Source organism: Crocuta crocuta, unplaced genomic scaffold (genome assembly GCF_008692635.1).
Source record: "Crocuta crocuta isolate KB4526 unplaced genomic scaffold, BGI_CrCroc_1.0 scaffold89, whole genome shotgun sequence".
In the NCBI taxonomy this organism is placed as follows: domain Eukaryota; kingdom Metazoa; phylum Chordata; class Mammalia; order Carnivora; family Hyaenidae; genus Crocuta; species Crocuta crocuta.
The window spans coordinates 3,220,361-3,242,398 of NW_027551559.1; the positions used below are offsets into that span (position 1 = coordinate 3,220,361).

The 22,038-nt window shown below is 43.5% G+C and overlaps 1 protein-coding gene across 1 annotated transcript in view; it reads left to right on the forward strand.

Annotated features, from left to right (window-relative positions):
* CTNND2 (catenin delta 2) overlaps positions 1–22,038 on the forward strand; it is a 784,902-nt gene that overhangs the window by 730,956 nt on the left and 31,908 nt on the right. The window contains exons 23-24 of the mRNA XM_077749452.1: positions 3,132–3,342; positions 8,931–9,015. Coding sequence (XP_077605578.1) covers positions 3,132–3,342; positions 8,931–9,015 — 296 coding nt within the window. The remainder of the gene's footprint in view (positions 1–3,131; positions 3,343–8,930; positions 9,016–22,038) is intronic.

Sequence of the window (22,038 nt, forward strand, 5' to 3'; positions counted from 1 at the left end):
GGGGGGGGGGGGGGGGGGGACGGAAAGAGAGAGAGAAAGAATCCAAAGCTGACTCCATGCTGTCAGCTCAGATCCTGCTAATGGGGGGCTCCAGCTCATGAACCTGAGCCAAAATCAAGAGTCACACGCTTCACCGACTAAGCCACCCAGGCGCCTGAGGATTAACTCCTTTTACCTCCAAAGAAATCTCAGACCTCAGAGACCCAAAAGCTTGACTACGGGGTGCAGGGAGGAGGGGTGCCTCTTATTTATTGGTAGCAACATTGGCTTTTTGGCTCTTTCTAATGTTTAGAAACTTAGGAAACACACAAAAAATATGTGACATAGAATGATTATAGGCAAAAGCCACCTTGAGTTGTAATGCTCAGAATTTCAGTAGAAGTTCAGAGTGAGAGAGTTTTATTGTCCAGAAGAAGACTACATGTTTCTCCAAACTCCACTCTTTCTATTCTGAAACCTTCCTTCTTGAGGCACCAGAATTCTCTTTGTAAGATATCAACTTGATCTTGGAACTTCCTTGACCTATAGAACAAATCCCGAATGCTCACTTCCCATATCCATGTCTCCATGGCAACCCCAGTGCAAGGCCCCCTTCCCTGGACTTCTGTTATTAGCCTGCTGCACAAGGTGACTTATGGCTGTAATTATTCTATGTTCCTATTTTCTTTTTTTTCCCACCCAGTTAGCCCCCGAGTATCTGAACACAAGAAAAAAAAAATCTATCCTTGCTACGCAAATTTCACATGAAGCTAGGATTCAAGTTCTAGTGTGAGGAGACATCTTTTCTCAGCAGCATAATCGAAGGCTAAACCGATTGTTTGTCCTTTAAAGAATTAATGAGCTTTGTCCAGAAGTCTTCTCCTCTATGGAATAATTTTACTTGATTTGTTTCTTCACTTGCGTGGTCAAAAATTTAGACTAAAATGTATCTCTCCAAATAGACTACTAAATAGACTAAATGAAAAACCTCCAATTGCCCAGTGAAATGTCAGTAAACTGTATTGGAAATATTAGAAATAAAATCATTGCAATGGCAGGTTGTGGTAGATTATATATGGCGATGGTGTCTGTCATTCTCCACACTGGAGACCATGGAAATCAGTGTTTGTACAGCATCCTGGGGCAAGTGGGTGAGGCTTCTCTGGGAGGAAGCAGCTGCCTGTGTCACCTGAATGTTATGGGGACACCTTGTATTTCATTCAGGGCTCTTGGATTTGGAAAACATGCAAAAGGAAACACACCTTCAAATGTATCTGATACAACTTTTTAACTGACAGTAACAACAACAACTGGAAAATGCTACAGCCGAATCTTCTCTCTCTTTTCATTTTTGCTTTCAACCTCAGTGATGTCCAAGGTCACACACCGTCCTCCATACTCCGTCAGGAGCACGAATGCCCCTGTATGCCCAATGGTTGAAATAGCTTTCTGTTCCCTTCCTCCATCACATCCCTTAGGAAGAAAAATTTTTAAAGACCCCATTCATCCATCTTCTCACATCTATGGAACTCAGATTTGCCTTATGATAATCTGTGGGGGTTGATGACCTGATGAAGTCCCAGCATGCTGAGCTCCACAAAAGGAAAATCTTAGCCAGAGCTGAGTGTGATTTAATGATAAATACATATCTCAAGTTGCTCAGAGTACTGCCCATGCGCAAAGAATCTTCTCCAAACTATTCTAGGTATTGTCTTTAGAAAATAAATATCCTGCACTTTGGGTTTTTCAGGCAAACCATTTTTGTCAGATACTTCTCAGCTACCATCAAGTGAAGGAAGACACTTTCCTATTTCAGTAATTTAGGCATCAGCATTTTTTTTTCAGCCCAAGCTAAAATAAGCCACCTAAACATAGGATAAGAGCAGATACCAAATGGGCCTATGTTTTATTTATTAATGCCTGGAATGGAGATGTCATCACCTTCTCCCATGCGTTTCCTTTCCTTACCACCAGGCACCTCACCCTGGTGGATTAAACAGCAGAAGAGGCAATCCTTTAGGGACACGTATGGAGAAAACGTATTTCAAATGGCTTTCAGGAGCTAGCTAAGTATGTCTACTTGGGGGATGGTAGACAAGGAAGAGATTTTAATTCGGACATGTGCCAAATCCCTCTGAAAAATTCAAGAACAGCCAACTTTGCTACAGGCACTCATTTACTTATTTCCAGGAGTAAATTAACGGAACAGAATTGGAAGCTGCAGGTGGGATGAATTAATGTCTTGCAGGGTTATTGGTGATGCCTAAAATGCTTTGTAAACTAAAAGTACTCCATAAAGATGTCATTATAAGTACCTCTATCATTGAGAGCAGCAAGATTAATAATGATGAAGCAAATTAAGGAAGCAAAGTGGGTTTTATTTTCTTTGTTTTTCACACGAAGGGGAGTGTGTCAAATTAGCAAATGTTATATGGTCGAACCAGACAATAAATCCCATCAGAGAGACAGGTGGATCATTGGGTTACCGCAGCTCAAAGGACACCTGGTTATACATTATTTGTAAAGCCTCTCTCCCTTGCTTTGAGTGTTTCTCTTTGCTTTATAAGGGCCAGAATTCACAAGTTATGTATACGATCATGCTGTCCCTATATTTGTGGTTTGACTCTGACTTAAATAGTTCAGGCCCCAACATAGTTCCCATCAAGGTATTTTTGATGTTATGTTCGAATTACCGTATGTTTTCTGGACTTCCATGACTGTCAAACAGGAACACACTGACAGCTCACATCGACAGAGTACGCAGCCTCCGTACTCTTCCTCATGTGTTACATGCTTTCCGCACGTTGACTCATTTCATCTTTGCAACAGCTTTGTAAGATAGGTACCAATAGAGTTCTTGCCGCCCAGATTTACAAAGCCTGGGCTTACAGGCATGAACTAACTTGCCCAGAAATTCCATCCCACATCCATCGAACGCCGAAAGCCCATGCACTCACCATGAGGGAGAAACTGGTCTCTGCATGTGTTCACAGCGACCCAACAGAGAATATTCAGTGATGGGAAACAGACAATAGTTTGCTGCGGTCTCTTGTGTTCTCTTGTTCTCTCCCGGCCCAACCATCCCCTCTACCCTGGTCCTCCATTTTCTCCTCATGTCAACTCTTCCCTTGCCTTTTTTTTTTTCCCCAAAGGCAAATATGCCATGCGAGACCTCGTCCACAGGCTCCCAGGTGGGAACAACAGCAACAACACAGCGAGTAAGGCCATGTCAGACGACACGGTGACAGCCGTCTGCTGCACCCTGCACGAAGTGATCACCAAGAACATGGAGAACGCCAAGGCCTTACGGGATGCGGGCGGCATCGAGAAGTTGGTTGGCATCTCCAAAAGCAAAGGAGATAAGTAAGTCAGACCGTGACTCCCTTAGCACCGTGGAATGGGTATTGGTGGAACTGGCTCTAAGTGAACCCAAATCCACTGGTTATGGGGAACACCACTGAATGTCATTGGATAACAAGAGCAGGGAAGTAGCAGATGGTGTCCAGTCTTCCCGCCCCGTGATGAAAGCTGATGTTAACTGGTGATCTTGGTGACTGCTGTGATACTGGTAAGATGCCCTTGACCATCCAGCATGTGTACCCTCGCAAATACAACCTGCTTCACCTGAGTAAGTGAAAGTATTTTGTGGTTGTGGGGCGCCTGGGTGGCTTTGTCGGTTAAGCGTCCGACTTTCGCTTAGGTCATGATCTCGCGGTTCGTGGGTTCGAGCCCCGCGTCAGGCTCTGTGCTGACTGCCAGCTCGGAGCCTGGAGCCTGCTTCAGTCTGTGACTCCCTCTCTCTCTGACCCTCCCCTGCTCACGCTGTCTCTCTCTCTCTCTCCTAGAAATAAATAAAACATTAAAAAAAAATTTTTTTTTAAAAAAAGTATTTTGTGATTGCTATTTCCTTGTGGTTGCAAGTCCAGGCGTTCATGACGGATCCACATCTCTGCCCTTTGCCTCTTCAGCTGCAAGTAGCAAGTCATGCAGGGAGGGTGAAGGAGCAAACAGAGTGGGGGAGTCCAAGAACTCACTGCTGACCCACCACCCTTCTGTGCTAGCTGTGCGTTTGGGGCAAATGGTTTAACTTAACAAGTTACTATGCCTGTACTTTCCAGTCTAAAACCGAGGAAGGGGCTGTCCTAATATCCTAGAAGGGGTGATAATCAAGTCTTACAGCATGAAAAGAAATTTTCCAGAGGGGGTGGTGGTAAGGAAGGACTTCTATGCTAGTGGAATAAAGAAAGATAAGGCTCTGTGTCCAACCAACTGCACCTCCAGCAATGGAAATGTCCCCAGTTTGATTTAAGAATCAATGGTATCTTACTGCATGCAACCAAAACATATCTTCAGAAGCCAGAGTGTCAGTGTATCAGCAAGCTGTCAATGTTACAGAAACATTCACAAACCTTAATTAAATTTTGCCTCCTGGAAATCCTTCAATGTAATCAATAAGATTAAGAGGGTAAACCTTTTGTTATCGAAGGTCTGCTTTGTGATTTTTTCATTCCCTGCCTCCCCCCATTTCTTCACAGCTAAATGCTAAATAGTTTTTCTTCTATTATTAAAGGCTGTAAAGGATGTACTTTGAGACTATTTGGAAATTCTCTCTCATTATTTCATTTGATTCAGGATATTACCATTGTATAATAAAAGAAGTCTCCGGCTTCTATTTAAGCACCCTGAGACCTCCAAATAGGTTCAATCAACAATTTAGTGTTAGGATTCGAGTACTTTCCTATATCAAGTAGAGAGGCCCCATTGGACTCATGCAATAATAATGTAGTATAGATAGTTGGCTTGAATTATATGTTATTATATTGTACTTAAAATTGCTATTCTACATAAGCAGGAACCTACATGGTTTTCTTCTTCATACAGCTTCCATAGAACTTGGGAATCTCTAATTGCCCGTCTTGAGCATTAAGAGCTTAATATGTTAATGCTTTTTTAAGCAAACACACACACACACATATGACAAAGCCATAGTCCACAAAAACACTCTGACCTATTTATGCATATTCATGAGACATTCAAAGATTTTTTTTTTTCTCTGAAATGTAAGAATAGAGAGCTTGAGGGGTGGTCTGGCATGTGTTAAATTCTTCCAGTTGTGTGAGCTGCCTTACTGTAGTTAACATCACTAAATGGGCCTTAAAGAGAAGCAATGCTTTCATCAGTCCTATGGTCAAAGAAAATTACTTGGTGAAATTAATTTAAAAATCATTTGAGGAAACCACCGATGAAAGATTGTGTATCCATGTTGCCAATCAAGAAAATGGTCCTGATAGGTCTTATCCAATCTTGATTATTGTTAATGGGAAGTTTCTTTCACTAAAGATGATCTCCTAACTGTCCTTTGATTTGACTGAAATTTTCTTTGTAAGAAAGTCATGTCCTTCATCTCATTATTCCTTGACCTTTTCCCCAATGTTAATAATCGAGATTTACACACGAGTTGAATAAAAAGTGTTGAGCTGGGTTGAGTCAGGCGTCTTCCCAATTTTCCTGCGCATCTCACCCATCCTTCCATGTGATTTACCTCTTTTTTATATAATGACTAATTTGTGGATCAAAACAAGGTTTTTATAACTGCGGATAGCCTCATCTCCCACCTACACTTGAATTTGGTTACTGCTTCTCACCGCCCTTAAAAGGAATCCAGAAGAATTGTTCTGAATCTTAACACTAAACTCACCACTCATCACTCAATTCTGTTATGACAGTAGGCACTGAGATTCCCAAGACCTTCGACAAGTTTTAACAAAATAGAGAATCTTTATTGAAATGAGAGTTTTTAAAACTGGGGATTAGTTAATCATTGAAAACTGGAGGGAGAGCAGTTTGCCCTGGTTAATTTATACAGCCCTTGCAAATCTACCCTCCCTAAAAGGTCCTTAAAAATTATTAGCAGAAATAAGTTTAACTCAAACCTGATTTTTAAATTTCAGATAGCATGATAAAGCGTGATGGAGAAACGTGCCTCTCTATGATTCTCCATTTTTGTGTATTTATATGTTTTATTTCTAAATATACAGAAACTTAATACGCCATGCCATTAATGAGTCAGGCTGGTGAGCTGCCAGTCACAGTCCGTTAGAACTGTCCTGCTCACTGGGCCATGGTAACACAACCACAAGGGCTGGGGCTCGGAGACCCTGCTGCTTGGAATAGCTGTGTTCAACACCCACCGTGAATTACACCACCTGACATCCTCCGTCACCCCTAATTTGACGACGTTAGTGAAGAGCAGGCATTGTGTAATCATCAAGGACTCTTATAGGAGTCTTATACTTACTATTTTCAAATCTCGATAACTTAAATTATTCTTTTCACATCATTTTAAACACCCATTGTGGACCTTCAGTCACATCCATCTCTTTCAAAAGTACATTTGGGTTTTTTTTCTTTCCAATTTTAACAGTTATATAGGAAATAGCGTTGAATGTGTCACTGTATTTTGTCATAAGACAGAAAAGCCATTAACAGTCTCAACTGTTACTTGGCAGTAAGGAACTGTATATGGTCGCTTAGGTTATAATCACTTGTCACATTAGAAACACTGAATTGTTCAGTCCTTCAATCAATAGTTATAGTCTTTCAAATAGAAGCTGCTATGGCTTCAGACTAGTGATGGGTCAAAATTAAAGTCTAAAAATAAAAGCAGTGTTTCTTTGACCTCCGCATGTTATTGTGACATTGTGATGTATTGGCATTTTCATTGAAAGGTTAAAACCTGCTATTCATTACACATTCAGAGTCTTTTTCTACTTTGTACACTGTTTCTGAAGAATTTTTGCATGCTGTGTCTTAACTACCTTACTTAATATTAATATCTGAATATTAATGCATGCTCCTCAAGAGTTGCTAGGGGCGCCTGGGTGGCTCAGTCAGTTAAGCGTCCGACTTCAGCTCAGGGGATGATCTCACAGTTCACGAGTTCGAGCCCCGCGTCAGGCTCTGTGCTGACAGTTCAGAGCCTGGAGCCTGCTTCCGTTTCTGTGACTCCTTCTTTCTCTGTCCCGCCACTGCTCGCATGCTCTCTCTCTCAAAAATAAATAAACATTAAAAGAGTTGCTTAACTGTTGTCATGGACAAATATCTAACTAACAATGATAAAATACAGCAACACATAACATTTAGCCTTTGTTTTGCATTGATTATATAAGGTTAACACACACCTGTACCTGTATCCATGAAAAGCTCTAGATTCTCTGTCTTTAAGTCAAAGGATTTAAAGCAGGATACTAACATAAATTATGAAATCACTTAGCAGCCCTGCATTTAGTAAAGGAAAATATGTGTGTTACTTATATGCAGTTCATCTTTCATAGTGAAAAAAAGTTGAATTTATAAGAACTCTACTTTTTTTCTTTTAAAACTACATGATGTAACTAGTGTTCTCAAACACAGCCAAAGTTGAATTCCATCTCAGCAATAAAAATAGTAAGCATGACTATTGCTGTCACCAGTAAGCAAGTAGATGAAGGAACCTTCAACTTACTTGGTCTAAATCGCAAGCTTGAAGACCCAGGAAAATAGCAGACATTTAATTGACCATGTATTAACATCCCATAATTCCTTCACAAAAATGCATGTCCTCACAACCTCCGCTTCCTCTGGCTCCCTGATCCAACCTCAACCTCATCCCATCTAACCATCTGCTCACTTTCTATTTCAAAAGCCCTTTTATTTCAAAGGCATTTCTGGTCGCAATTCAGATTTTCTCTTCTGGGAATCCTTGGGCCACTGCACCACTGGTCGGCCTCATGGGTGGGTTCACCTTGGAGTCCTCATGAATGGTTATGTCCTGCCCAACTTCAGGAGTCACCCACCGTACATATAGACCAGGGGTCAGCAATCTTCAGCCCAGGGGCCAAATCCCACCCACTGCCTGCTTTTGTAAATATTTTATTGGAGCGCAGCCCCATCACTCACTGATGCATTATTTATGATTCCTCTAGTGTCACAGTCACAGGGCTCCGTAGCAGTGATCGAGACCATATGGCCCTCCAAAGTGGAGCATATTTATTATCTGACCCTTTTTAGAAAAATGTGCCAGCCCCTAAGAGAGGCCACAAGACAACCACTAGAGGGTGCAGCTGTGCATGGATTTGGCCATTAGAATAAAGGATCGACAGGTAATTAATGAATAGCTTCCCTCACCACTAGGCAAAATCACTTCCAAGAATGTGATCAAATTAAATCAACACAGATTTATTGACCTTGTGTCTGTTTTGAGACACAGATTGGCACTAACCCCAAAGTCGAAATATTTAGCTATTGTTTGTTTCGTAACAAATTTAAAGCCATGACTCAAAAACATGCAGGATGGAACTTTAATTGTACACAGGGCTTTATTTATAGATGCTTATGTGTTCCTGTATATAAATGTGAGAGAGCATGTCTCCCTCCCTCTCTCCCTCGCACATCTTCCTTCGCTGCCAATTTCCTGTGCGTGGTACCATCAGCAAATGGAAGGCAGCTCCTTGTGATCACGTAAACACGTAGAACCAACCCTATATATACTCTCATGCTTCAGTTGAGAAACTGAGTATTTTTTTTCTTCTTACTACACGGTCATTGCATAACACTGCCATTAAAACTCCCGAATCCAGCCCTTCTTGATTGCTATTTTTCTCTTCTTTCTGTTCCACTTTATAGTCAAACACTAAATCTGCATTCAGACACAAGGCTCTGCTCTTCCTTTGGCATTTTGAAAATTCTTTGCCAAATTGAATGTGTTCCCCTCTCTCTACCTCATGGGCTGTTTTTGAGAGTAAGGTTGGAGACAGGTAGATCATCCCTTGCACTCCCCGGGCTGAGAGGGAAAGAGCCAAGGGACAGAAGGATGTTTATTTCTGTAAATGCCAGACCCTGATGAGTTAGTGTCAATCTAACGCCCAGCTGCCCCACTCGCTGTCTTACATGACTTGTCTGCTCTTTTTCAGACACTCTCCGAAAGTGGTCAAGGCCGCATCTCAGGTCCTAAACAGCATGTGGCAGTACCGAGATCTGAGGAGTCTTTACAAAAAGGTAAGATTTGCTTTACCTTTGTGGCTCCTGGTTCACACAGACCCTGAGCCCAAAGACACAATATTTGGTCATAACAAAGTGTACTATATGTATGGAAAGTACTTGTCCAATAGTCTGAATGATTGAAACACAACTAAAGGAGGACCATTACTGAAGAAGCAGAAGAGAAGGGTCAATAAGTGTCCCCGAATATTCACTAAGATCCATGAACCTTCTGGATTAGACAGACACATATTCCTAGGGTCTTACCCTAGATTGTCTTACAGAAAAGAAAATAACCTTGTTTTCCTGAGGTTCCATATTGTACAATATACTAAAAATTAATGAACTGAACAATTTTGCCCAAAAAAAGAGAGAAAACACAGGTAGGCATCAACAATAATGGTGGAGAGAAGACAGAAAAAAATGTAAAAAACAATTCAGGAGGCTGAGAAGCATCACAGCCCAAGAGCAACGAGAATACCCCACACCTGCCCTATGCGCATAACCCCGATCTTCACCACGTTTCTGCTCAGAAGGACAGGCCTGAGGTCCCTAAAGACGGCTGCAGATCGGGGGGTAGAGGCTGGGCACTTGTCCAGCACACTCCCCAAGAGTCAGAAGGGGGTTCGTATTGTACATGTCACAAGGGTGTTCATCCCCAAAATGGTTCCAAAAATAAAATCATAAGGGAAAAATGTCACATCTAAAAATGTTGACCTATACTTCATTTCCAAGTGAGGCTAAATAAAGGGTGCATTATTTGGGGGTTAAACGGGGAGAGTTTTTTAAACAATGTGTCCCAGATATTGTTTTTATTGTTCCTGGACCAGCAAATGTGGCTAGTTTGAAGGATCGATGATCCCACGATAGATTTGAGTGAACGGATAAGGGAAGAGACCATCATTAACCCGCAGGGAGAATAGGGAAGGCATGGATCTCTGTAGGGATTCAGAAAGCTTAAATGGGACTGGGGGAAGGGGCATGGGCTTCCTCAACAACTGCTGAGAGCACCTCCTTGCACCCCCTGGCCACCTGCCCAGAAGAGAAGAAGGAGCCAAAGTCACTGCTGCCTTCATCCCCAGCCTGCCATTTTGGGCTTGGGGATATGGGGCTGTGGCAAAAGGTTCACATCACAGAGAGCAAGACCCGTGTTGCCAGAGGGAAATTTGTCTATTTCTAAGCCAGTGGGAAAAAGTAAATATTTAATGACTGGTTCTACTAAGTTAGAGCCTGTTTATAGACTTCTCCCAAGGTCTTTCTATCTCCCTTATGCTCTCATTACTTTGCACTTCGAGTTTACAGAGTTTAGCCTATATATTTCTCCTTCAAGATTTTCCTATTTGCTAAGAGCAAGTATGTTTCAGTTGAAACATACTTTAAGAGATGGCAAAGCACAGTGTTGGGGAACATTGTAGATTAATTATATTCTTTTCTAAATATTTGGCACGTTGGTGTAAGCTCTTCTCGCAAATATTTTGGGTGACGTTTTGTTTTGCTTGAAATTCACATCCCAGCATCCCTACATAGTTCCTTCCTGGGATCCTCCAGGGGCTGAATGAATTCTCTCCCTGGGCAGGATCCTTCAGCTGGGCAGGCAGCTGGACATGAAGAACACACTATAAATTAGAAGGGAGCTGGTCGTTCTGAGTCAGTGGCTCCGGAAGCTCGATGAAATATTACTGCCCCCAATAAACTCCACTTTCCCTTGGATCCTGAACATTTCTTTGCTGAAATACACCTTCCCCTACTTAGGTGCATCGGAGGGAAACTGCTTTTTAGAGACTACAAGTTATTTGTTGAATACTAGTCTGAGTTTTCCATCTTCGCTTCTTTCTGTGTCGGTAGCAGAGTTCAAAAAGTGTAATTGTCTTTTTATTTTCATGAAGGAGAAAAATGTGTCGACAGGAATTTAATGGAGCTAAAAATCAAAAGCTAAAGATGGTTTAAAATGTGTTTCATGCGAGGACATTCAAGGAGGATGAGCTGGAGAAACTGATGCTGATGTTTTCAGTTGACCCATGGTGATGTTTTTAGTTGACCCATGATTTAAGAAGGTTGAGAAAGAGCTGTTCTTAATAATTTCCAAATTATGCAGTTGTGAAATGAAATGAGGACCTTTAGGCTCGATATCATAATAGCAAAGCTCAACATTTACAAAAGCTTTTCTTTTTGAAAAATCCTTTGGTGAGAAGACCAGATTCATTCATGCTTATGAATTGTTTTTAATCAGCGGGGAAATAGATTTCCTTTTTGTTCTTCCTTGACAATTTACATATCATTGAAGAAATGTCTGATCCATATCTTTTAATTCTCCACGCTTCAAATCTGTTTATTAAACATCTATTGTAAGCTTAAAGAAAGAAGAGTTTCAGAGAAAACATAAGACATGGGAAGTAGCTAATGTGGGTAAAAATGAAATATGGAATAATTACTGGTACCCTCATTAGTTTCAGAAATATGTACTACAGATTTACTGGATGAATTAGGGGTAAGAAAATTATAGACCAAAATCTTGAAGAATTCATGGAGTTTGCATAAATCAGGAGGTAAGACTTAAGGGCATTATGCATGAGAGGAAAACTCGAGGAGAGATAGAGAAATTGAAACTGAAATGGCATATCTATCAGACAGAATTAAAGGTCCATCTGTCACTGGCTAATTTCCTCGCAGGACTCGGACACAGAGGCTGGGATCTCATTTCATCAGCTCGGCGACTTTATTTTACATAGAGAGACACGTGTAATAAATCGGGATATTCTTCTGGCTGGGTGTGTTGACTAATACAGAATTATGTCTGGTTCCTGATACGTTGTGGGCCAAAACATATTTGTATTATCTGAACCTTCAACTTTGGTGAGACGTGGATGTTTTTTTCCCTAATGGGAAATCAATAATTGCAGAAGAATTTTATCACATGCCTCATACACCACCATTTTTTTCTCAACCAGTCCTTAAGTTTGGATAACCACAAATAGAACTTTAAAGTTTCTTTATCTGCTATATCATCACAGAGGCTGATTGGTAATGGAAAAGCAGATGAACCTTAGGAACAGGCCTGCTATAGGCATGAAAGAGAAACTGGAGGTCAATGATTCCAGACTTTTTTGAGCCTCCATACTTTAGGAAATTGAAGTCACTGACATAATGGGTTCCTTATGTTTGACCCTGGCGAGGACCATGGGGACAGCTGGTTGTAGAAGAAAGGAGACAAAATTGGGGTGGTGGGGAAGCATCGAGTTACAAGATTACAGAAATCATTGTTTACCAACCCTTATACAATGCCTTAATGATCTGCACGGCATCTCCCAGACCTAGTTATACTGGGTGGGATACAGGCTATGCTGTTCTGACGGAGGACTTAAAAGTGTTCAGAAGCTCACCTGAACAGGCATCTCCTTTCCACTCATGGAGCTGTAGGCAGGTGGCCCAGGGCCAGCAAGTGATTCTGGGAGCGATCTTCTTGCTGTGCTTTGTCCTGTGCTCCTTGACTTTGTAAGCAAAGTTCCCTAGCTTGGCTCGTTCCAGCACACAGGAAGAGGGGGAGGGGAAGTGACGGCCAGTGTGCCCTGTAAGCAGGGATTCCAAAAGTGCTGAAGTCCTGCTCACACCCCAGCACCAAGAACTCAGTCGCATGGCCGCACCCAGCTATGAGGCAGGATGGGAAAAGGGAGCATCTGTGATCCTTGCTGAACTTTATACGGCGGGAGGAAGGTGGTTATTTTACTGGCAGAAGAAAGGCAGTGTCAGCTCCAGTAGTCATTTCCTTGGGTTCAGATACATTTAAGATCAATTGCATTCATTCACTGTCTAATGAGACATATTATTCCATTTTAGGGTAGCTGTGGTTATTCACAACTTCTTACTTGCATTAAGTAAGAATCTCTTGCTCAGCAACTTCTGCCCTCCAGTGCCATTCTGAAAAGCCTAATTTTTCTTCTCTATGATAGCCTTCCTGTTTTTGAAGCTACCCATTCTGTCTCCATGAGGTCATGACATGCTCAGTTCTAATATATCAGCGTTTCCATGTCCTGCACATGACTCTTTCTTTTTTCTACATGCACGCAAGTTGGTCAGGATCCTTTCTGTAAGGTGGCATCCCAAAATGAGAATATTCCTCCAAGTTTACTTAAAGCAGAAGAAAAAGAGTGGGACTGTGCTTCTCTGGTGCCGGGCACGCAACTGCTGGTAAGGTTCAAGAGCAGGTTAGTGCCCGGAAACTCACCGTTCTACATGGTGAAGTACAAAGAGCACCGGCCTTAGAATCACACGGAGAGATTCCGGGCGCAGTTTGCCACTGACCAGCAGCCTGACGAGGCAAGCCCCTTGAGACCTCCCTGCCTGTCAGGTAGGAATTGACACTGAGCAGCCCTGTGACGCCTTCCTGTGGGCGGGCAGCGCACCAACCTTCTGTTCACCAGGTCTCACTGTCAGTGCTCACAGCTGTGTCGGTGTTGTCCTATATCCATTATCTGAAACTGGTCACCGGCCGTTACTAATGCAGAGTCTCCAGAAGTAACCTCTTAAAATGGTCTGTGGAAATTCTACCTGGAAGAATGTTCTCTCTAGGCAGCTGGACGTGTCCTCAGGGCCCTACTGGTTTGGGAGGCCTGGGCCTTCTGCTTTGTGTGCCACTCTGGTGTCAAAAGATCCCCTCACACCCTTAGATGGAGACGGTGGGCATCTTCTCATCAGTACCATCCCGCCCCTTGGTTTTCTCAACCACGCAGTAAACACCAATGCACATGCATGGCAGGATCGCCGATTGTGCCCAATGTTTCATTGAGGCAGAGTAGAATCAATGATTCTACTGTAATCATTGAAGAGCTTTGTCAACTGGAAAGTCATATACCCACAGGAGTTCTAAAATTGTTCATTGTTCATGCCACTTGGCTGAAAAATCCTCTCTGCCATGCTGTTCACAGGCAGCTGGATGTCTGGATCCAAAAGTTTCATTTGGCCATCATCATCACCATCAGCAGCAGCAGCATCATTGGCTTCCACATTTTCATAGCTCTTTTCCCCTCGGTTTCCTCACCCTCTCTCTTGCTAGCCCCTAGGTCCCTCTCCAGTGCCCCAGTGTGTACTCTAAGGGTATAAGAAAACCAGGTTACACAAGGCTTTACAGGGAGGTCGTTAACGACAATGTAAGTTGCCATGATTTTAGAAGGGAAGTCAAGGCTATGATTTCATTTAGTGCTAAAACCTGTGTGTGTGCAGGTCATGTGTGCTGAAGACTAATGTTAGATAGAGGATCCTGGAATCTAGGACTGCACTAAGAAGACATGAGTTCAAGCCCTGACTTAGGAAATAGCATGCCATCTTTCTCTGATAAGAGGCCCTGCTCTGATCCTTTGTGTTTTTTAGCCTGAAAATGCTATTTAGTAAAATAGCATCACACACAGAAATATTCTTCTGGTGATTCCTATGATATCACCATCCCCTAAGTCACCTCAAGTTGTCTGATTGCTGCTTCTTCATCATTCTTGGTCTCATCTTCCTGTTCATGCTCGAATGTTGATGTGTCCCAGGTCCTGCGTCTAGATCTTTCTTATCACACAGGCAGCCTCTTCCTGGTGTCTGGACTCTTCCACCTGGCTTCAGTTACTGCCCGTATGTAGGGCTCTCCCGGGTCTGTTTGTATATCTGACCACCTACGAGATAATCTGCTCAGATGCCACAAACAAAACTAGATCTCAAACTGGCCTACTTTCCTGGGTTTGACTCCTCGTCTGCACCCTCCCTCACCTAAGCCTGTACCCAGGAACCATCCCTGGCTCTCTCCTCTACTTCACATGTCTGCATCCGACCCACCAGAAAGTCCCACACTTCTCCCTCCGTCTACTTCTTCCTGTGGTCATGGCCATGAGACAGCTGGCCTTTCTTCTGGATCATTTCCACAGACCCGTAACTGGCTTCTCCACCATCAGGCTGCCTCCTCTCCAGGCCATTCTCCGAAGGGCAGCCAGGACAGACTTCCTAAAAAGCGCATTTGACTAAATGACTCTTGCGAGCCGTACATTCCAGTGGCTCCCATTGCCTCAGGATGGGGTCCAAACATCTTAGTTCAGCCCATGAGACCTTTTAGGAGTGGCCTCAGCCTAGCTCCCTGGCTCACTCTTGGCCTTCTGCCCACATTTAGCCACCAGCTGTACTGAACTTCTGTGTCCCCAGGTCACTTCCCTTCCCTCTCTCCCCGTCCTGCAAAGCCTTCCCACAGCCCACGCTCCACCACCACTCCACCCACCACCCCGCTTGCCCGCCTAATCTTCATTTGTCCTCCCCTGAAAATCACCTTTCTGACCTCTTCTCCGGGGCTGAATTAAGGTCATTCCTTCTCATTTAAAATAATTGGAAGGTAGATTTGTTTGAATGAATAAAACCATTTTAATTCAAACTTTCAGCCATTATGAATAGTTTGAGCTTATAGCTAAAAATGTTGCAGCAGAAGGTGCTATAATATTTAATATCTATATAAGCTTTGTTTGTACTTTTTTTAAAAAAAATGTTTATTTATTTTGAGAGAGAGGGAGAGAGAGACAGCACGAGTGGGGAAGGGCAGAAAGAGAGGGAGGGAGAGAACTCCAAGCAGGCTCCACACTGTCAGTGCAGAGCCGAGCACAGGGTTCAGTCCCACAAGCCATGAGATCATGAGCTGAGCTGACCTCAGATCATGACCTGATCTGAAATCGAGAATTCATGCTTAACCAACCGAGCCACCCATGTGCCCCAGATTTATTTGTACTTTTATAGAAAACAATTTTCTTGCTTGGTTCAAATATTAATTGTGGGAGGATTTGCATTGGGAACTTATATCACAAGTCGTTTCTTAACAGAAATTGCAATGAAACTTGCCTCTGACTCTAGTACAATTAAAATAAGATCTCCTGGGGCGCCTGGGTGGCTTAGTCGGTTAAGCATACGACTTTCGCTCAGGTCATGATCTCGTGGTTGGTGGGTTCGAGCCCCGCGTCGGGCTCTGTGCTGACTGCCAGCTCAGAGCCTGGAGCCTGTTTCAGTCTGTGACTCCCTCTCTCTCTGACCCTCCCCTGCTCACGCTGTCTCTCTCTCTCCCCTAGAAATAAATAAAACATTTAAAAAATTTTAAAAAAATAAAAAAAATAAAAATTGAGGTTCTTGGTTTACTTGAACTACTTTGATTACTCTGTTCTCCAGACTTGCAGATTTCCCCTCTTGGCTGCCAGTGTCTGAAGGCTCTGAATGCAACCCTCGGCTTAATGACATGGAAAATTGGAATTTATCTCATTCCTAGCCAGCACCGATCATTGTTTTATTGGTCTTCATGAGGCGTTAGGTCCAGGACTAATTTGCTGGATCTTCCTGAACACAAATTCAGTAACAGGATTGGGTTTTAAAATGTACATGGCCTGTTTTGCCTTAAAGTGCTATTTACCTAGCGGTCACTTAAAATGTAAGCTTGTTAATCACTGGGGCTTAGATATGAACAAGATTTAGCACATTCTTTTTAGGTTTTGGATCCAAATCTTTCTTCAATTATAGTTAAACAGTTCGATGGTAATATTCAATCATTAAAAGTGCCAATGAGATCTTCATGTTTGCTCTCGTGTTGGGGCAGAATGACCTCTTAATAAGGAATTCCGATGAGCAAGCCTGAATGTTTCACTGGCTGGCTTTCCCTGCCTTCGTTGTGGTTGGCTGCTCAGTCAGGGTGCCAGCCGGGAGATTCCCTGCTACCTGCCATGACATCAGTCTTGCGTAGCTCTTCTTTCTAGATCTCCAGCTCAGCACCGTGGCTCTTTGCTACTCCTCAGTGTCCTTCTGCACCTCCAGGCCTGCGTGCTGGCCTCTGGGTCTCAATGGGACCCAGGTGGTAAGGCCACTCTGCCCCACAAAGGCTAACCCAGAGGGTTCCAAGAAAAGTTTCACTGGCAACCCAGAGTCACCCCAGGCCATTGTGGGATGCCAGGGGGACCATCCTCAGGGTAATTACTCAATGAGAAATCATGGATTTCCAGGTACAGTGGACCCACTCTGTCTTCTGAGGCACAGATGTATCCTGAGATGGAACGGAGGTAGCAGGAAGGCTCAGGGCACCACAGTGAAAAGGCCTCTGAGCATTGGGTACAGAAAGCAGAGGATCAGAAATGAGGAGAATGTACCTCTGTTCTTCCATTCCTTCACTTCTGCCTGGACTTCCTGCTGAGAAACCATGGTGGGCTCTTAAAACAGAGTTGTGGAAAGAGAGACAGCAATCCCTATTGTCAAGTAGGAGAGTCACATTTTTTTCCAGGGTTTAGCATATGATACTGAAGGTTATTAGTTTGCTCCAGGAAATTCAGAGGGCTCCAGAGAGAACAGCATCATCCACTCAACCTGTCCATGAGTGAATTAAAATCCTTGGTTCATAAATGCAGGAGTCAAATCAAAGTCAGGTCACATGTCAGAATCGCACTCTTGTTGACCGTCAGCTGGGTTAGAAACCAGACTAGTTCTTTCCACTAATATTCACTGCTTAGTGTTTTCACAGCTGTACGCCTATAGCGGTCCCCACCCAGAAACATCAGTATCTTTCACAGTGAGCTCCCGTCTCAAAGAATGCCCAACTGTTTGTGCTTGAAACCGAGTAAGGTCATGTTTCTCTGGATAGAGATGTTGTATTCATTCTTGCCATTGGGATGAAAGAAACAAAACATAAAACTAATCTTTAAATGTCCTTCCTTTTATTGTCGGGAAGATAGACTCTCAGGTTGCGCACACCATTCAGCCGGTAACTAATGAGCTTGGGGAGGATTGGAGTCATGCTCTTCACGGCCCGTCTCACACAGGGAGGCCTCCCATTTCTTACTGCTGCCATGTTCATTTCATTGGCTCTTGCCACCGCTGCACTCAAGAAATCAATAAGTAATTATGGATGGGTGAGGGGTGCCCGCAGATTTCCTCCAATGTCCAGACCATAGAGGATGAGAGAATGGACATAGCCCTGTGTTTTTTCCATTGCTTTGGGGAGGCCACAATGCACAGATGAGCCCATGGCCCCTTTGCTGTGAATGGAAGTCATGGGCTCATTGTCCTCATCCACTAGACATTTAAAAACTCAGTACTGGATCCCAGTGAGAACTGAAAAGAGGTTTTGAAATATTGTCAAGGGAAAAAAACCACAACATTGTCAAAATTTCAAAATTTTGATCTTTAAGCTTTACAGTAAGAAGGGCTTTCACACGTTGCCATTTTGAGAACTAATAGATTTTTGCTTTGCAAGTATCTAAGATGTTGATGGAAAAGCAGTAAATCCTCTATAGACATAAATTAAACTACTGAATGTAGAGCTGTCATTTTTATCAAGGAAGTTGCTTGCCAAAAATTTATTAATCTTTCTACTGTGCTGGAAAATTCTTCACCAAGAGATGACTGGAAGGGCATAAGGACTTCCAGCCAGATTCTAACACCACCCAAGCCCAGCATCCTCAAGACTTACAATGGTAACTCCTCAGGTTCTTTCTTTTCTAAATCACTTGATGTCAAGTTGGGGTAAGAAACAAAAAGGCGGAGGTTAAACTCAGCTATGATACTGTCTCCTCCATAAATCCGGGCATTTGCTCATTGACATTTATATCGACAAATAAGGTCTTCCTTCATGAGGTCCCCTGACCTCTCTGAGACACTTCTCAGGCTCTCATCATATGATATCTGTCCAAAAACAAAGGCGCAAATAGGAACAGAAGCAAAAATCAATTGTGCAAAAGTGGAAATCGATGCACATGGCAGTTGCTAAACAAGAAGTGACTAAGTTATAGCTATTGCTGGGATGGATGTCCACATCGGAAAATCCTGCAGACCAGCGCCCAAACTGAATGTTTCCTCTGTGCCTCCACTCTTTGACGAGGCTTTACCCATAACATTTTAAATCAAAACCCACAAAAATACCCCAGAGAGAAAAGGCAGGGGAAAGGGATTGAATCAGGAAAAAGAAAAGTCACTAAGTTTAATGTGAGTCTACAGCCATTCTTGTTTCTGACTTTAAGCAATTAGCTGAAACTTACCCCTCTGTTTCAGTGGATGACAGCAGTTGGGATGATGTTATTTATGTCTTTGGGAGCCTTAATTCCTTGAACAAAAAGAATGCGATCAGTTTCCTCCCCTTTTCCTATCTCTCCCTCACCGAGGCTGTTCCTTCCCCTGTCTCAACCCCATCTGCCCACCAGGCTCTGGAAGGGAAGGAAGAAGAGAGGAGAGCATAGCCTGGCCAGTGCGGTTGTAGCCTGGCATTGGTCCACTGTGTTTTCAGGAGATGCCCATGTTCTGGTTTCTTCTCTCATGGGAGCAGTGATGGGGTTTGCTCAGAAGTACCACCTCCCAACTGAGAGCCCCTGGCCGGGACCTAGGTAACTGTTCTGATTTCTCCATCAGCCTCAGGCTTCTGCCACTCCACTGCACAGAAGTCTGGGTGGGTGCAGATGTTGTGTCTCTGTAGCATAGGTAGTATTGGAAGTCTTCTTTAAGAAGAAGGGTATACTTGTGAATACACATTTCTGTACAGGTCTTGCAAGGGGCCCAGGCAGTGGATAGGCTGGAACCTAAGCTGTTTGAGCTCCACCCCTGCTGCTGAGTCTGTGTATCCGCTGAAGACACCAGTCCCTGCAAACCCCACCTTCCAGAGAGTCCATGGTCAAGGTGAATGGGGAGTTCACTCCCCAGGCTTCAGGAGAGAGAAAGTGGGGAATACCCAGCACATCCACCATCTCCAAGGAAGCTCTGCCCACTTGCAAGCTCTTCTGCCCTCTAGTGAATTCTCAGCCTGGTCTTGTAGATTCTGGATGTGAGACATGTTCTAGTCCTGCAGATCGTATTTTGTCTTTTGTCTCACATAAGAGTGTAACAGTCCTATTCAGACATCACACCTCCCAGACCGGGTCTTCTGGTTCCTTCTATCAGTATTCACTGCCTCTGTTCACTCTCCACCGTTGCCCAGCACTGTGTCCACATTCCAAGCAGCTGGAAAGGAAAAGATCAAAGGAGGGCAGAGCTTAAATATTCCCAGGTCTTAGTCACGTGGCCATACCTCCCTGCGGGGGAGCTGAGAATGAGGCTAACTGAAAAAAAGAGTTTTTATTGGAAAGTGGGAAAAGGAAAGAGAAGGCTACCAGGATGCTTATGCCCACAACATTCACATGATGTGGGCACCAACACCATGGCCTTTTGGTGTTAGTGGTGGCCAGCTTTTATAAAACCCACATTCTTGAGAAGAGCCCCCAGTGCTTTCATTAAATTGAAAATCCTCCTGCATTCATTTCCAGTTGGCGTCAATTATGAAAACTGTCTCAAGTCCATGACTCCTTGGTCCATGCAGAGAGACCAGTTCAGTGCGGAATGAGGAAGAACTGTAACTTTTCAGACGCTTCTTGTCACTTGAGCAGTGTAAGGCATATTAGCAGCACCCCAGGGAAGAAGTGAGGAGGTCATGGGGCGAAGACACACCTCAGATGTTTCCTGTTGTTACTCCTTGTTTCGTTGAAGCACGTGACCCTGACAGGCTGTCAGCAGCCCCCTGTGATGAAGCTAAAAAAAGCAGCATCAAAAATATAAAATCCGGGGCACCTGGGTGGCTCAGTTGGTTAAGTGTCTGACTTCGGCTCAGGCCATGATCTCACTGTTCATGGGTTCAAGCCCTGCATCGGGTTCTGTGTGAACGCTTGCTCAGAGCCTGGAGCCTGCTTTGGATTCTGTGTCTCCTTCTCTTTCTGTCCCTCCCCTGCTCACACTCTGTCTCTCAAAAATAAATAGATGTAAGAAAAAAATTTAAATAAATAAATATATATATATATAAAATCCACATCAATTGCTTTTTTTCTCTGCCCAGTCTATACTATAATACCCTCATTGTCTCTCCCTCCTTGTTTAACAACATGTGATTCCTCTTGGAGCCATCATTATAATCCTCTTAGCAAATAGCCATTCCTAGCGACGTCATTCATTCATCCAACACATGTTTATTGAGTACCTACTCTATCCCAAGCTCTGTTTTAGGTAGTGGAAATGCAGAAGTGAATATCTACATATTGGATTAACTTTTCCAGATACATCATGGCACTTTAGCCGTGATTTCTTGCTTGTTTTATTTTACACGCATATTTCTTGAGTCCTATTCCAAACTATTTTTTTCTTACTTAATATCCATGCTTCTTGTGACATCTCTTCTTTGAGTGAGAAGCTTATTGTGTTGATTTTCGTCTTGTTTCTTCCACCGCTCACACTGGTCACTCCTCCTCTGTAGGGACACCTTCTCTTTGTACTTCTTTGTACTTCTTCTTAAAAATAAGAAATGTCTTCTCCCGCCCACCTTCCTCCATCTTCTGCCTTATCACGTCCTGTCCTCACATTTACCACCCTTCACAGTCACGTTTCTAGAAAGTTTGGAGTTCGTGCACTGTGTTCACTTTCTCACTCTCTGTGTTATGCTTTTACCCCCAAAGTCTGAAATGATGCCTGTCCTCACATCTCTCTTGAAATTGCTCCTAATCGCAGTGCTCAATGAGTTCACCATCTAGATTCATCAGGGAAGGCTTCCAGCTGTACCAAGCAAACCTAAACATCCAATGATACAACTTGAGAGATGTTTATTTTCCTATCCCGGCAACCATTCTGGAAAGGTGTTGATGTGGACAGATCAGCGCTTCTCCTTGCAGACATTCCAGAGCCCAGAGTCCTACTGTAAGGCTGTACGACCTGTCACCGTACCGGCAACGCCACGTCCCCACCCCACACCCCGCCATTGGCTAGATCCCCATCACACGGCTGTAGGAAGCTGCAAGGCAAGCTGGGAACATGGCGGGTGGGTGTGCGTCCAAGAACAAAAGGAGATGGATTAAACAACAATTAGTAGTCCCAACCATACCCTCCTCCCTGCCATGATGCCCTCCGAGCTTCTCTGCCGCCACTCCTTCCTGCCTGGTCTCTCTCTGACAGCAAGGCGCTCCATCTCAGTCTTTTTGGCAGGCTCCTGGTCTTCCCTGAGGCATCTTTGCTTTTCTCCCTATTCCTTCTATTATAGATGATCTCATCTGC